This window comes from Podarcis vaucheri (genome assembly GCF_965113315.1).
Source record: "Podarcis vaucheri genome assembly, chromosome: 15".
Lineage (NCBI taxonomy): Eukaryota > Metazoa > Chordata > Lepidosauria > Squamata > Lacertidae > Podarcis > Podarcis vaucheri.
The window spans coordinates 11,778,240-11,791,991 of record NC_138753.1 but is presented as its reverse complement, the minus strand read 5'-3'; the positions used below and the strand labels follow the sequence as shown (position 1 = coordinate 11,791,991).

The 13,752-nt window shown below is 48.6% G+C and overlaps 1 protein-coding gene across 1 annotated transcript; it reads left to right on the top strand.

Annotated features, from left to right (window-relative positions):
* The first annotated feature begins 2,331 nt into the window (after window positions 1-2,331).
* Window positions 2,332-12,473, top strand: RCC1L (RCC1 like). Its single transcript, XM_082201242.1, has 10 exons — window positions 2,332-3,104; window positions 3,601-3,730; window positions 4,032-4,160; window positions 4,520-4,586; window positions 6,121-6,172; window positions 7,070-7,154; window positions 8,590-8,771; window positions 9,695-9,779; window positions 10,159-10,332; window positions 12,214-12,473. The coding sequence occupies exons 1-10, from the start codon at window positions 2,457-2,459 to the stop codon at window positions 12,456-12,458; spliced, it is 1,797 nt and encodes a 598-aa protein (XP_082057368.1). The 5' UTR covers window positions 2,332-2,456; the 3' UTR covers window positions 12,459-12,473.
* The last annotated feature ends 1,279 nt before the right edge of the window (window positions 12,474-13,752 follow it).

Sequence of the window (13,752 nt, the reverse complement as noted above, 5' to 3'; positions counted from 1 at the left end):
TAACCAGAGGTACCACTGAACAATATTGTGGGGGCCCAGGTAATATTATGCAGGGGTCCTGCATAATCGATCACATGATGCAGTGCACACACACCATTTGAATGGGAATGCCCATAAACTTTGTGGAGGCCTGGCCCCCTCAAATATTTTATATTGGGGGCCGAAGCCCCCAAAGCCCCTAGGAGTTGGCTCCTATGTCATGGAGTCTGGAACACACCAAGAAAGAATCTGCATTTGTTTCACAACCATGTGTACATGCCCTCCAACATTTCTCGGAAGAAAAAAGGGCTGCCCTAATTCATAATTATAACAATGATAATCTTATTATTTATACTCCGCACATCTGACTCAGTTGCTCCAGCCACTCTGGGTGAATTCCAACATATATAAAAACATAAGCAAGCATTAAATATTTTAAAACTTCCCCATACAGGGCTGCCTTCTGATGTCTTATAAAGTTTGTATAGTTACTTATCTGCTTGACACAGGGAGTCACATAACTCTATACCCTCTAACATTTCTAACATATGAAAATAGGGACATCCTAAGAAAAAGTGGGGTGTTCTGGGGTCAAATCACAAACCAGGATGGCTTCTGTGAATCTGGGGCAGTCCCTGGAAAATAGGGACACATGTTTACGCAGAAGTAGCAGAGGCTGGTCCATCAGGGCAAATGGAGCACTCCACCACCAAAACAGATGTGCAGCTTAATATGAAACAAGCTCATCCTCTCTGCCTTGTGTTTCAAGTTGCATCTGCATGGCGTTGAACGTATCAGAGAGTGGGTGGGGATGTTTTTGCCCCATGCGTGTGACAGCTGTCTCAAATGTACGCACCTGACTTCACTATGAAGGGAATGAGTCTGAAGTGTGGGTATAAACAGGCTTGAGGAGCCAGAAGCATCAAGATTCTAGTACAGTGGTACCTCAGGTTACAGACGCTTCAGGTTACAGACTCCACTAACCCGGAAATAGTACCTCGGGTTAAGAACTTTGCTTCAGGATGAGAACAGAAATCGTGCGGCGGCAGCAGGAGGCCCCATTAGCTAAAGTGGTGCTTCAGGTTAAGAACAGTTTCAGGTTAAGAACGAACCTCCAGAACGAATTAAGTTCTTAACCCAAGGTACCACTGTACCTTGCAGTGTGGTATAGTGGTTAGAGAGCCGGAGCAGGACCTGGGAGGCCAGGGTTTAGGTCCTGCTTGGCCATGAAGCCTAGTGAGTGATGGGGGGCGGCAGTCACTGCCTCTCAGACAACCTCACAAGGTTGTCATGTGAAAGTTATGGGAAGGAGAAGAACTCCACCTTGAGCTCCTTAGAGGAAACGTTAGAATATAAATGTAAATTTGCTCTGCAGTTAGTCCCACTGGGTTCAATGGAGCTTACACAAGTGTACACAAGATTGCAGCCTTAATGGAATAAGAACCTCCAGTTCTTTTCCATGAATAGTTCAAAAGTATTTCTAATGGTTCTTTTTGGTATTTAATTGCATTAAATTTTTATTATTATACTTTAATAAAGGGAAGCAATGCTCATTGGTGCATTTTATGCCTTTAAAAAGCGTGAACTACGCATGCTTAGAAAAAAAAAATCTACTGTGGTTGGAGGAGCGAGGTGTGGTCATTGGTATAAATTATCCTCACATAAAACAGGCATTGCCTGTTTTAATTAGAACAATTGAATGTGTTTTTTGTTTGTTTGTTTTAGGAATGCAATTCTATACTAGTTCACTCAGATCCATTGGGCTTACTCCCAGTGCCTTTTTTCTGGGGGGACACACAGGGGTATGCATACCCCTAAACATTTTGTGAATCTAAGTTTGGACTCATTGACAGGCAGTATTTCAATATGAAAATGAGAGTACCCCTGAACATTTTTTTTTTAAAGCACTGCTTACTCCTATAAAAATGAATAGATAACCATTCAGAATCATCAGGCAAGTATGTGCCTCTAGTGTCATGGCTGCCGCCGCCAACTCAGATACGGGAGATTAGTGACATCTCCTTAACTAATGTGAAGCCTGACCGCAGCCTCTAGCCTATCGTGTCATGGCTGCCCTTAGGAAGTGGTCGTTGCGCAGAGCGAAATGAAAGCTGAAAGGCGTGCAGCGCCCTCTAGCGAATGGCTGACTAGGTTAGAAGAGAGCGGGGGAGAAACCGAACTGCCTCTCGTATCATGGCTACTATTGGGATGAAGCTTCTGCGGCTGCGCAGAGCGTTCCGTCGTTGGCGCGTCTTACCGACGCTACCTCGGCGCCTGCGCAGACCAGGCACCTGCTTCATTGCCTGCCGTGTCGTGGCCGCGCTTCGACGGAGAGGCGCCGCGCATGCGCAGACCGAGAGCCCGGGTGAAAGGCGAAAGGTGAGCAAGATGGCGCTGCCCATGCTGCAGGTGTTCCTGCGCCTGGACCAGATGCCGTAGACGCGGCGGCGGAGAAAGCGCGGCCTCGCTAGGCAGCGATGGGGCCTCATGGGGGGCTGGTGCAAGTGTGCAAGATTCGGGGCTCCCGTGGGGCTGCTCTGCTGTCTCCAGAGCTCCAGAGGGGGTCAAGGGGGGCGCTGCTGGGGCTCCCTCGGGGAATATGGGGCTTTTCCCGGAGAGCTTCTCCGGGGCTGCTTCTGAGGCCCTCAAGTGACGCCCTGGGCCCCCCTTCGACGCCCAAGGAAGGGCTGTTTCTGGGCCTCCCTGGAAATGGATTGGGGTCTCCCTGGGGCCCGGCCGTGTTCTGCAGGAGGGGTCTTTTTCAAGGGCCTCTAACAAGGACGCAGCGCCCCCTCGGTCTCCCCTCTCAAAATCCCCAGCAGGGCTCGCCGTGTAGCCCCTGCAGGGCCTTTCTTGACCTCCCCCCGAGGCTTCCTTCTGAGGGGCTCTCCAGAGGCCTGGCAAAAGCAGCCGGGACGAAGAGCATCAGGGATATCAGAGAAGCTGACAACAATGCCCCCATTTTCCAGTACGTGGGGAAACAAGCCAAAAGGAAAGACCGGGTGTTTGTGTGGGGTTTCTGCTTCTCGGGGGCGTTGGGAATCCCCACCTTTGTTGTGCCTGACCCTGGGTTCAGGAGACGGAGGATCCAGCCCACTCCATATCGCCTAGAGGTGGATGACAAGGTGAGTCGGGGGAAATGAGGAAACTGGCCTCCTTTTTGATTTGGGATGCTCAAGAGACATTGATGGGCTGGTAAAGCATCTTTTCCCATTGTGCCAACTGCTGCCGTGCATCGGGCAGAGCCAAGATTGCTTAGAGTGGTGGCTACAATGGTAAACCAGCAGTGAGCGTTGGAAGATTCAGGACGGACAAAATTCTCTTTCTTTCTCTGAATAGCAGTTGCTGGGAATTCCAGGTGGGGAGATTGCTCTTGTGCTCAGGTCCTGCTTTTGGGCTTCCCATCTGGTTGGCCACTGTAAGAACAGGATGTTGACTAGCTGGGCCACCGGCCTGATCCAGCAGGCCAGTTTGTATGTTCTTATGATCAGTTAGGTCTTTGCCAGGAGCAGGAGATCACTTTAGCTTGTGCCCTTTCTTCATTTCTGCAGATCTAGAGATATTGCTGAGTCCTTTGTTTCTTTATCAGTATCAACATCTACTTGTATCTCATTTTGAAAGATTTCCTCTGCTGCCTGTGGCTATGGATTCACCCTCCTATCCTCCAGAACGACCGATGTCACCAAAGTCTGGGGCACGGGCCTCAACAAGGATTCCCAGATTGGGTTTCATCAGAGCAGGAGAGATCGCTGTAAGTCTGTGAAGACTTGGCTGGTTTGAAGCTTTGTATGCCCTTGTACCTTTGGTCCTGTCATTTTTATTTTAGGATAAAATATCCAACTTATCTGTTGGGCTTCCTGCATCCTGCCCTTCCAGTCCTGATAGGCACCAACCAACCATTAGTATCCCAAACCTTATCACACAATTTTTAAGGTTCCATAAGACCTGTTATTGGTTTTGTCACAACAGATTGCATGGCTACCTCTGGAACTAGCAGTCATGTTTGTATGCAATAACGCCTGTCCTTTCTTTCATTGTATATTTTATAAAAGCTAAAGGTTACGACTATGTCTTGGAGCCGAGTCCTGTTGCACTGCCCCTGGACAAGCCGCAGCAGACCCGAGTTGTACAGGTTTCCTGTGGGAGAGCACACTCCTTAGTGCTGACAGACTCTGAAGGAGGTATGGTGGAACTCCAATGAAGTTCTAAGGAGGGGTGCTGTTTGTAGTTATGTATCTCCCCCAGGTTTTTGATGTGGGGGTGCTTCAAAAACTTGCCCTACATACTCCCACTGCAAAACTATCCTCAATTCTAGAAATGATTCTAGAAATGACCACAGTTAGTGGTTGGAAGCTTCTGATCTCTGTCTTGTGGCCACACTTGACAAAGGGAGGTAGGAGCATGTGAGCCCAGTATGGAGGCTAGACTGATTTTCTACTGCTAAGCCATTGCTTAGCATTGTGTCCGAACTCAGCCAGTATCTATCCATGAGGGGTGGTACTTGATATCTGTCTGATGGCATCCTATAACTTTGTTTCAGTCTTCAGCATGGGCAACAATTCCTATGGGCAGTGTGGCCGGAAAGTGGTCGAAGGTGAAATTTACAGGTGAGATGATCTGCTCTGTTCCAAACGTGTCTGTTTCTCCAAATGTATCTCCCAAAGCAGGTTTGTCAAATTCTGAATGAGTTAAAGGGTGATTCAGGAAACTCCATTCAGGTCAGATGATTTCTCCGTTGGGGCCAGTATTGCCTGTTGTAACTGGTAGCAGCTCTCCAGGGTCTTGAGGGAAAAAGAGATTGTTCTCTCTCTTTTTGATTTTGTCTTTAAAGAATTTTCCAACTTTTTCCATCCATCCATCCATACATATTGTTATTACCCCTAACAAGGTAATAATAATAATAATAATAAGCTGTTAGAGGTAAGAGATTGTTCTCATACCCTGCTTCCTGAGATCTCGTTTAACTGGAGATTCCAGGCATTGAACCCTTCTGTGTACAGAGCGTGAGCTCTGCCCCTAAGGCCCAGAATGGTTTAACAATGAATCCCTTTTCCAGGGAACTCTGGGAATTGTAGCTCTGTGAGGGAAATAAGCAGTCTCCTAACAACTCTCAGAACCCCTAACAAACTACAGCTCCCAGGATGTATAGTGCAGATACGGCCTAACAAACTCCCTAACCCAGGAGTTGCTAAGGAGACTGGGCTCCACTTCCCATCAGCCCCATTGAGCAAGATGGAGAGAATAGAATGTCTGAATAACCAGAGGAGGCCCTGCAGCCAAAATAATATTTTTCCACCCAGCATGTTGGTTATATGAATTCTGCCTGAAATTAGGTCAAGCATCCCTGTCCTTGCTTGATGTTCTTATGCTAAAATCTTCACCCTGCCTTATAGGATGCAGATAATAAGAGCCACTTAGAAGAATTATACGGGAGGGAGAATGGGAGGTTTGTCTTATGCTGTGACACTGGTGTAACATCCCAAAACTTGAGATAGATAGTTCCCCACCCCCATCTAATCAGTTAATTGAGTAAATCCTCAAGCAAGATTTATGTAATCCCATGACAGCCACAGTTCCAAGCCTTTGTTAAATTGCAAATAACCCTGTGTGTTTGCCAGAAAGGTGGTGAATTTAAATGTGATTTACTACAAAACGCAGTTAAAAATTAGTATGGCGTAAACCCTAATGTGGGACGTGGGTGGCACTGTGGGTTAAACCACAGAGCCTAGGACTTGCCAATCAGAAGGTCGGCGGTTCAAATCCCCGTGACGGGGTGAGCTCCCGTTGCTCGGTCCCTGCTCTTGCCCACCTAGCAGTTCAAAAGCACGTCAAAGTGCAAGTAGATAAATAGGGACCGCTCCGGCGGGAAGGTAAACTGCGTTTCCGTGCGCTGCTCTGGTTTGCCAGAAGCAGCTTTGACATGTTGGCCACGTGACCCGGAAGCTGTACGCCGGCTCCCTCAGCCAATAAAGCGAGATGAGCGCCACAACTCCAGAGACGGCCACAACTGGACCTAATGGTCAGGGGTCCCTTTACCTTTACCTTTAAACCCTAATGTGCTTTAAAAATGATCCCAACCGTGCAGCTTCTTGCTGGCTTACTTCATTTTCTTTGTTATGATCTCTTCCTGGCCACATACAGTGAGAGCCAGCTTATTAACCGCCTGCCGCAACTTGAAGACAGAGTTGTCCAGGTAAGTAGCCTGTTTGAATTTGTATACTCTTCTTATCACCATCATTATCTGCTGCTTTGCATCTACAGGCAACTCCCCATTTACACGGGGGTTCGGTTCTCGGCCCCTTGCACATAAGTGAAATTGTCTAAGTGTCAGTTAGCACCCTCTAAACGTCCTTTAAATGCCCTCTCTGCCGCTCTCTCTTCAATCCAGACCAAAAATCCTGCATCCAAAAATATCCACAAATAGAATTGAAGTTCTGGGGCCAAGGATGCATGGGAAAGCGGGGGCGGCAGCTGCACTGCCCCACATGGCAGCTGTTAGGCAGGGCTGCTGAGCAGCGTAAACAAGGCCCGACTGCTGCTTTGGTCTTTTCAGGGCTTCCTCAACCCTCACTGACATTCTCTTTGTGCTCTGGGGAAGGTCTCCTCGTGAGCCACAAGGACTCTCCAGCTCTCTCCTGCCATTTCCGGGTATGAATTGAATTATTATTTCCTGGCGTTGCACATATACATTGTCACGTGTGAGTAGAACACACATAAGATGAGATGGAAGGGATGACTGTGCTTTTGTGTGTAAGTTAGCGCAAGTCAAACCATTGGTCCATCTCAGGGACACTGACGGAAGAATAGTTTAACAGCGAATCCCTCTTCCCTTGACAAAACACCCTTAACAAACTGCAGTTCCCAGAATTCTACAGAATAAGCCACGAAAGGAGCATGATACTGTTCTAAATGCATAGTGCAGAAGGGACCTGACCATTGAGAGGTGGAACGGAACATACTCTCCCTGGAACACTGAACAGCAGCCCTCGGCGCTGCAACACTTTGTTGCAGTTTCCGCTTGCATTGTTTTAATTCCGAACAATTTTATTTTGGTCCAACTCCTCCCCTGCTGTTTTGTGTGTGCCTATAGGTTGCTTGTGGGCAGGACCACAGCCTCTTCAGGACGGAGAAAGGAGATGTCTATGCCTGTGGGTGGGGAGCGGACGGCCAAACAGGTAGGCTGCCCGAAGGGTCCTGGTGGCAGGATGGGGCATGAACCTAGTCTAGGGAGTTTGTTCTGCTCCCCAAGGCTCCCCAAGACTTTCTACCTCTCGTGGAAGCAGCACGGTTGAGGCAGAAGGATGCTTGTCCATGGAAATTAAGAGCATGGGAATGACTGCCTTAGGAATGGGGAACCTGCGGCTCCCTACATGTTGTTGGACTACAAGTCCCATCAGCCCCAGCCAGCATGGCCAATGGTCAGGGATGATGGGAGCTGGAGTTCAAGGGCTCCTCTGAATTATACCCATTATAATCGGGGGACGGGATGGGGCGGGGGACACCTGGAACAACTGAGAATGTTCTCGGAGTTTTGTATGCACTAAACCAGAGATCTTCAAACTGTGCCTGGTCCAGCCCTGGGTTTATTTACCTGTATTTGGGCAATGGAGAAGGAGACTGTTCTGACCAGGGCAGGATAACACAAACCTGGCCTTAACTTCTGTCATTTCCACGGCACAGCCTAGTCTGCTAATTTCCCCTTGTATAAGGGAAAATTATAAGGCAAGGTTATAAGGCAAGGCAACAGCAATTAAAATGAGAGTTCTGTGCAAACTTTGAGTTGAACCATCCTGCCCATGACAATTTATTAAGCTGTCCACTGAGACAACCCGTCCCCAATCAATCAAGCAATCTTCAGTGGTCTGTGCAGGGTAGGGAGATGGAAAACTACGACACTTAATCCCAGACACTGTATTCGTAGAATGGATTCCGCAAGTCAGACACATTTGCATCCAATCGCTTTCTTCCACACTGTATGCCTTCTGGCAAGGGCCAGGGACACAGAAGATCTCCCTCGCCTGCCGATCTGCTTCTCCACGCCCTCCCTCTGCTTGAGACTTTGCTGGGCATTGTCCATAAGTTTAAGAGTCAGGTATCTCCTTTCTGTAGGGACGCGGGTGGCGCTGTTGGTTAAACCACAGAGCCTAGGACTTGCCGATCAGAAGGTTGGTGGTTCGAATCCCCGCGGTGGGGTGAGCTCCCGTTGTTCGGTCCCTGCTCCTGCCAACCTAGCAGTTCGAAAGCACGTCAAAGTGCAAGTAGATAAATAGGTACTGCTCCGGCGGGAAGGTAAATGGCATTTCCGTGCGCTGCTCTGGTTCGCCAGAACCGGCTCAGTCATGCTGGCCACATGACCCAGAAGCTGTATGCTGGCTCCCTCAGCCAATAAAGCGAGATGAGCGCCGCAACCCCAGAGTTGGTCATGACTGGACCTAATGGTGAGGGTTCCCTTTACTTTTATCTCCTTTCTATAGAGCAGGGTTTCCCAAACTTGGGTCTCCAGCTGTTGCCAGACTACAACTCCCATTATCCCTAGCTAGCAGGACCAGTGGTCCGGGATGATGGAAATGTTATAACATATACAAGGGATTTTCTCTGTTTCCACACCAGGCCTTGGTCACTACGACATTGTCAGCACCCCCACGAAGCTTGGTGGAGACATCGTGGGCGTGCGCATCGCTCAGGTTTCTACCTGTGGCGACTGTTGCCTTGCCGTGTCGGAGGACGGCGAAATCTTTGGCTGGGGGAACTCGGAATACCTGCAGCTGTCTTTGGTTACCGAGTCGACCCAGGTGAGAACAGTTCAGATGGGGTTTGTGCTCCTGTCTCTTGTGTTTGGCAGTAAGCAGGTGAGGATGGGTGTCTCCCCTCTGAGATTTTTCAGGTGGTGCTGGGGTCCTGCTGGAATGTTGAGTCTGGGGGGGGAGGCAATTTTTGGACAGCAACAAGGGTTATGCTTCAGGTCTTGGGCATAGTGGAATTTATATCAGTCCAAGTTCAGGAGAAGCAAATCTATCAGTCTCCGTTTCTTATTTTTTGCAATCATAAATTTAGTTCTCCACATTTCCACACAAGCTTGCATTTTCTTTAAGTCCTCATGAAAATTCACCAGCGTTTTAGAGTGCATTTTTTCTAATATATACATTTTGGGGTACACAATTTTGCCCTAATATGCACATTTTTGTCATTTCCCTTAATATAGTGCATTTTAACGCGTTGCCTTGAGCTGATGGGAGTTGTAGTCCAGCACTGGAGAGCACCAGTCTGAGAGGTGATAGACTGGGCTAGAATTAAACTTTAAAAAAGCAGGTATTGAATTCTGGAACTATAAAATGCAGAGTATGAAAGATGGAGGATATTGGATTTTTAGGCAAACATGCTTTCAGTTGCTCTTCTGTTCTCGCATGCTGTAATGTCAGTGTGAAACTCTTGTCACTGAACCAAACTGTGGAAGACTTATTTTTAAGCCAGTGTGGTGTTCTGGTTTTAGTTTTGGGGCTCGGCTCTGCAAGGCCAGGGTTCAGATCCCCACTCAGAGGTGTGAAGCTCACTGGGTAACTTTGGGCGGAGTCCCAGTGACCGGATAGGGAGTGTGTCTGTCACCTTGAGGAACTTGGAGGAAAAGCGTGATATACAAGTAAAGTATAAATACACACACATATAGATGAAACCCAAACCGTATCTGATCAGTGTCTCAAACGCCCGTGTTGCATAGGTTAATGTGCCCAGACACCTGCCCTTCAAAGTTGGGAAAGTGAAGGAGGCTGCTTGCGGAGGGACAGTCAACGCTCTCTTAAATGGTATGTCCAGCGCTTAAAAAAATCTATGATTTAAAACATTTGCATGATGCTTTGTGGGAGAAGGCAAGGAGGCCAACAGTAGGTGGCGCCAGAGCTAATGAAAAGCAGAAAATGATCTAGAAGGGGGAGTGACTCCTGTATGAGGAAAGGTTGCATCATTTGGGACTTCATAGTTCAGATAAAGAGGTGGCAATGATAGCAGTTTATAAAACTATATGTGTGGCCTGGAGGGAGTGGATGGAGAAAAGTTTTTTCTCCTTCTCTCATGAACACTGGAATTCATGGGATGGGGAGGGAATCTTTCAAATGGGGGGAGGAGGTGGAACAAGTTGACTCGGTTAGAGTGTTGACACTGAGCCTCTCTTGACCCCCAACCCAGAGGAAGGCCATGTCTTTGTCTGGGGCTACGGGATACTTGGGAAAGGACCAAAGCTGATGGAAACGGGTACCCCTGAAATGATCCCACCCACCCTGTTCGGCCTCTCGGACTTCAACCCGGATGTCCATGTGGCTCGGATCCGCTGTGGACTCAGCCAGTTTGCTGCTGTCACCAGTAAGTGGCTTCCAAAGCATTCCTGGGCGTGTGGACTCAGAAGTAAGTCTCAGCGAGGTTTAGTTCAAGGATTTTGCAGTCTTCGGCTGGGGGAATTTTCTGCCCCTGCCTCTTTCAAGTCCGAAGAGGAGTTTTTCTTCCTCCTGTCACTTTTCTTGCTTCCCACAGTTAATCCAGAGCAATTTTTGTAGTTCGCATCTGTTCCCTCTGCCAAGTCCCGTTAGTGCTGATTAATTAACACTAGAAATTGTGGACATCCAATAAAGGGGGCTGTTTGAAGATTCAGAACAGATAAAAGTCCTTCACACAGCGCAGAGTTAAACTACGGAACTCCCTCCCACTGGAGGCAGGGATGGCCACCAAACTAGATGTCTTTAAAAGAGGACTGGCTATATTCATGGCGGAGGAGAGGGCTATTGATGGGTACTAGCCATTGTGGTTATGCTCTGCCTCCCCAGTTAGAAGCAGTAATGGAAGGAGGAGAGAGGGCTCTTGTGTTTGAATCCTGCTTGCAGATTTCTCACAGGCTTCTGGTTGGCCACTGTGAGAACAGGATACTGGGTAAGGGGCTATTGGCCTGATTCAGCAATGTTTTTATTAGTCAGCCAAGCAAAAGCATTCAGGATTGGAGCTGCCTCGTTATAAGCAGGCTTAAAAGCTGGATGCTTGTCCGTGAGCCCTCTCTGAGCACTTCATTGGCCGAGCTGCTGTGACATCATAGAATGTTCACCAGGATTCCGACTACAGAATGTGTCGGCGATAGAACGTCAGAAAACAGCGCACCACTTGAGAGGGAAGGGGAAAATAGTTAAGCAAGAGGAAAACGTACGTTTGGGGTCTAAAGGCAGGACACGAACAAGGTGGTCAGTGGGCAGAGGCATGGATTCTGGGTCAGTATGCAAGCCCAGCTGGTGTGTAGTAGGGATGAAGAATGAGGTAGTGAAAGGGAGAAGGGGGCTAAAGGAAGAGGGTCTGTGTTGGGTTGGTGAAAATCCTGATGGAAGCAGGAGTGGGTTGTATTGGAAATAGTGCTAAGTACCGTACTTTTCCGTGTATAAGGCTAGGTTTTTTCACTCTAATGTTAAAAAATGGGGGTCATCTTATACACGGGGGTCATCTTCCCCCATTTTCATAAATTTGAGTCCCCCCTCCCCAATAGGGGTCGTGTTGTACACGGGGGCGTGTTATACATGGAAAAACATGGTAACTCAATTTCACTTGTGCATTGGGACCTGCCACCCCCTCTTTACTGCCCCAGATACAGCCCTCTGGAAAAGATTTGGGGAGGGAGCAGGGCAGGTGGGGAGGAGGCAGGTGCGTGAAGTCATACTGCCAGGACACGATGGTTGGTTATTGCCCAGTTTCTGGTCCTGGGAACAAGGCACTTTTATGGTAATGGAGCCCATTAATGGCCGTGCTGCAATGCCACTTGCAAATGCGGTCCATTTACAATTAAAAACAAAAGAGAGGCAGGCAGACATAATTTTCTGGATTTGCTGTTGGATTTGTGTGTGTTGTCTCCATGGGCTTGGCACCAAATGAATCCTGCAGGGGGCAGCTGCTCAACAAACTGCACTAGTTAGTTACATAGAGAGAGATTAGCCAAAGTAAGGTTGGTTTTGTCGAAAAAAGCAGCAGCAGCAAAATAATTAGGATTATGGCGGTTTGACTTTCCTCATCTCCCATCACAAATATCTACGAGTAACTAAGATGTGCTCCATCCTTTCATTTTATTTTATTTTTTATATTAGGAGGTAGAGGAATACCTGTAGTGGCCAATTAAGGAACTGAATTTAAAATGAATCTTTCTGCCAACAAATAAGCGAACGTCCACCAAGGCCAACTTGGAGTCATCACTTGGTATATTGTGTTGCTTTGCAGACAAAGGAGAGCTCTTCGTATGGGGCAAAAATGTCAGAGGATGTTTGGGGATTGGCAGAATGGAAGACCAGTACTTCCCATGGAGGGTAAGGAAAGCTCCTCTCTCTCTCTCTCTCTCTCTCTCTCTCTCTCTCTCTCTCTCTCTTTTAAAAAAGATTGATCTGCAAGAATTGGGCAGCCATGTTGAGCTAAGGTCCCACATGTGGCTGAAATTCTTGCGGTTTTCAGGAACCAGTCAGGCATAGGTCAGCATTTTTTTAAAAAAACAAACCCCACGGTGTCAGTGCCGTTAGCTCTTTATTCAAAGAAGCCTAAACAGTGCAGCCTAGTGATCAGCGCAACTCTTCCCAGTAGGCCTTGCCCCAAGGAGGCAGTTGTGAGGACTGAAGGCCCCCACCTTCCCACTGCTCTCTGTAAGGCTCCCCTCCAGAGTTTCTTTCCCCCAAGCAGTTGTAGACTGCGCCTGTGTACAACCAATCTCTGCTCTGCCCTTTTCATTTCTCTGCATGTTCTGCGAGACTGGGGTGGGAGAGGGGAGTTGGCCGCAGCAGGAGGGGGCGATCCCCTGGCTTCATCAGCAGCCTGCCTCATCTCTGTCTCCTGGCTACCATCCTTTACGGCCTCCGATTCTGGACTGCTCTCTGCCCCACCGATTATTGCCCTCACCGGGGGCTGCCTGGAGGTCTCCAGTTGGTCACTGTGGGAAATGGGATGCTAGAGTAAGATAGGCCTCTGGCCTGATAGAGCAACACTACAGTGTAGCCAATCAGCGATGGCCATGCAGCAATGTCAGCCTAAGCTTTTCAACAACTACATGCGGCCGCTGGGGGAGATCATCAGGAGGTTTGGGCTGGGTGTTCATCAGTATGCGGATGATACCCAGCTCTACCTCTCTTTCAAATCGGAACCAGTGAAGGCGGTGAAGGTCCTGTGTGAGCGTTTGGAGGCGTTTGGAGGATGGATGGCGGCTAACAGATTGAGGTTGAATCCTGAAAAGACAGAAGTACTGTTTTGGGTGCACAGGAGGCTGGCGGGTGTGAAAGACTCCCTGGTCCTGAATGGGGTAACTGTGCCCCTGAAGGACCAGGTGCGCAGCCAGGGAGTCATTCTGGACTCACAGCTGTCCATGGAGGCACAGGTCAATTCTGTGTCCAGGGCAGCTGTTTATCAGATCCATCTGATACTCAGGCTGAGACCCTACCTGCCCGCAGCCTGTCTCGCTGGAGTGATGCACGCTCTAGTTATCTCCCGCTTGGACTACTGCAGTGCACTCTACATGGGGCTACCTTTGAAGGTGACCTGGAAACTCCAACTAATCCAGAATGCGGCAGCTAGACTGGTGACTGGGAGTGGCCGCCGAGACCATATAACACCGGTCCTGAAAGACCTACATTGGCTCCTGGTACGTTTCCGAGCACAATTCAAAGTGTTGGTGCTGACCTTTAAAACCCTAAACGGCCTTGGCCCAGTATACCTGAAGGAGCGTCTCCACCTCCATCGTTCTGCCCAGACACTGAGGTCCAGCGCCGAGGGCCTTCT

What these genes read in the sequence shown, in the direction of transcription:
- RCC1L (XM_082201242.1), top strand. Translation starts at nt 2,457, where the DNA reads ATGGGGCCTCATGGGGGGCTGGTGCAAGTGTGCAAGATTCGGGGCTCC. An exon ending in GCCTAGAGGTGGATGACAAG is followed by an intron (nt 3,105 to 3,600) that starts GTGAGTCGGGGG and finishes TCATTTTGAAAG; the next exon opens with ATTTCCTCTGCTGCCTGTGG. An exon ending in CCAGTTTGCTGCTGTCACCA is followed by an intron (nt 10,333 to 12,213) that starts GTAAGTGGCTTC and finishes GTTGCTTTGCAG; the next exon opens with ACAAAGGAGAGCTCTTCGTA.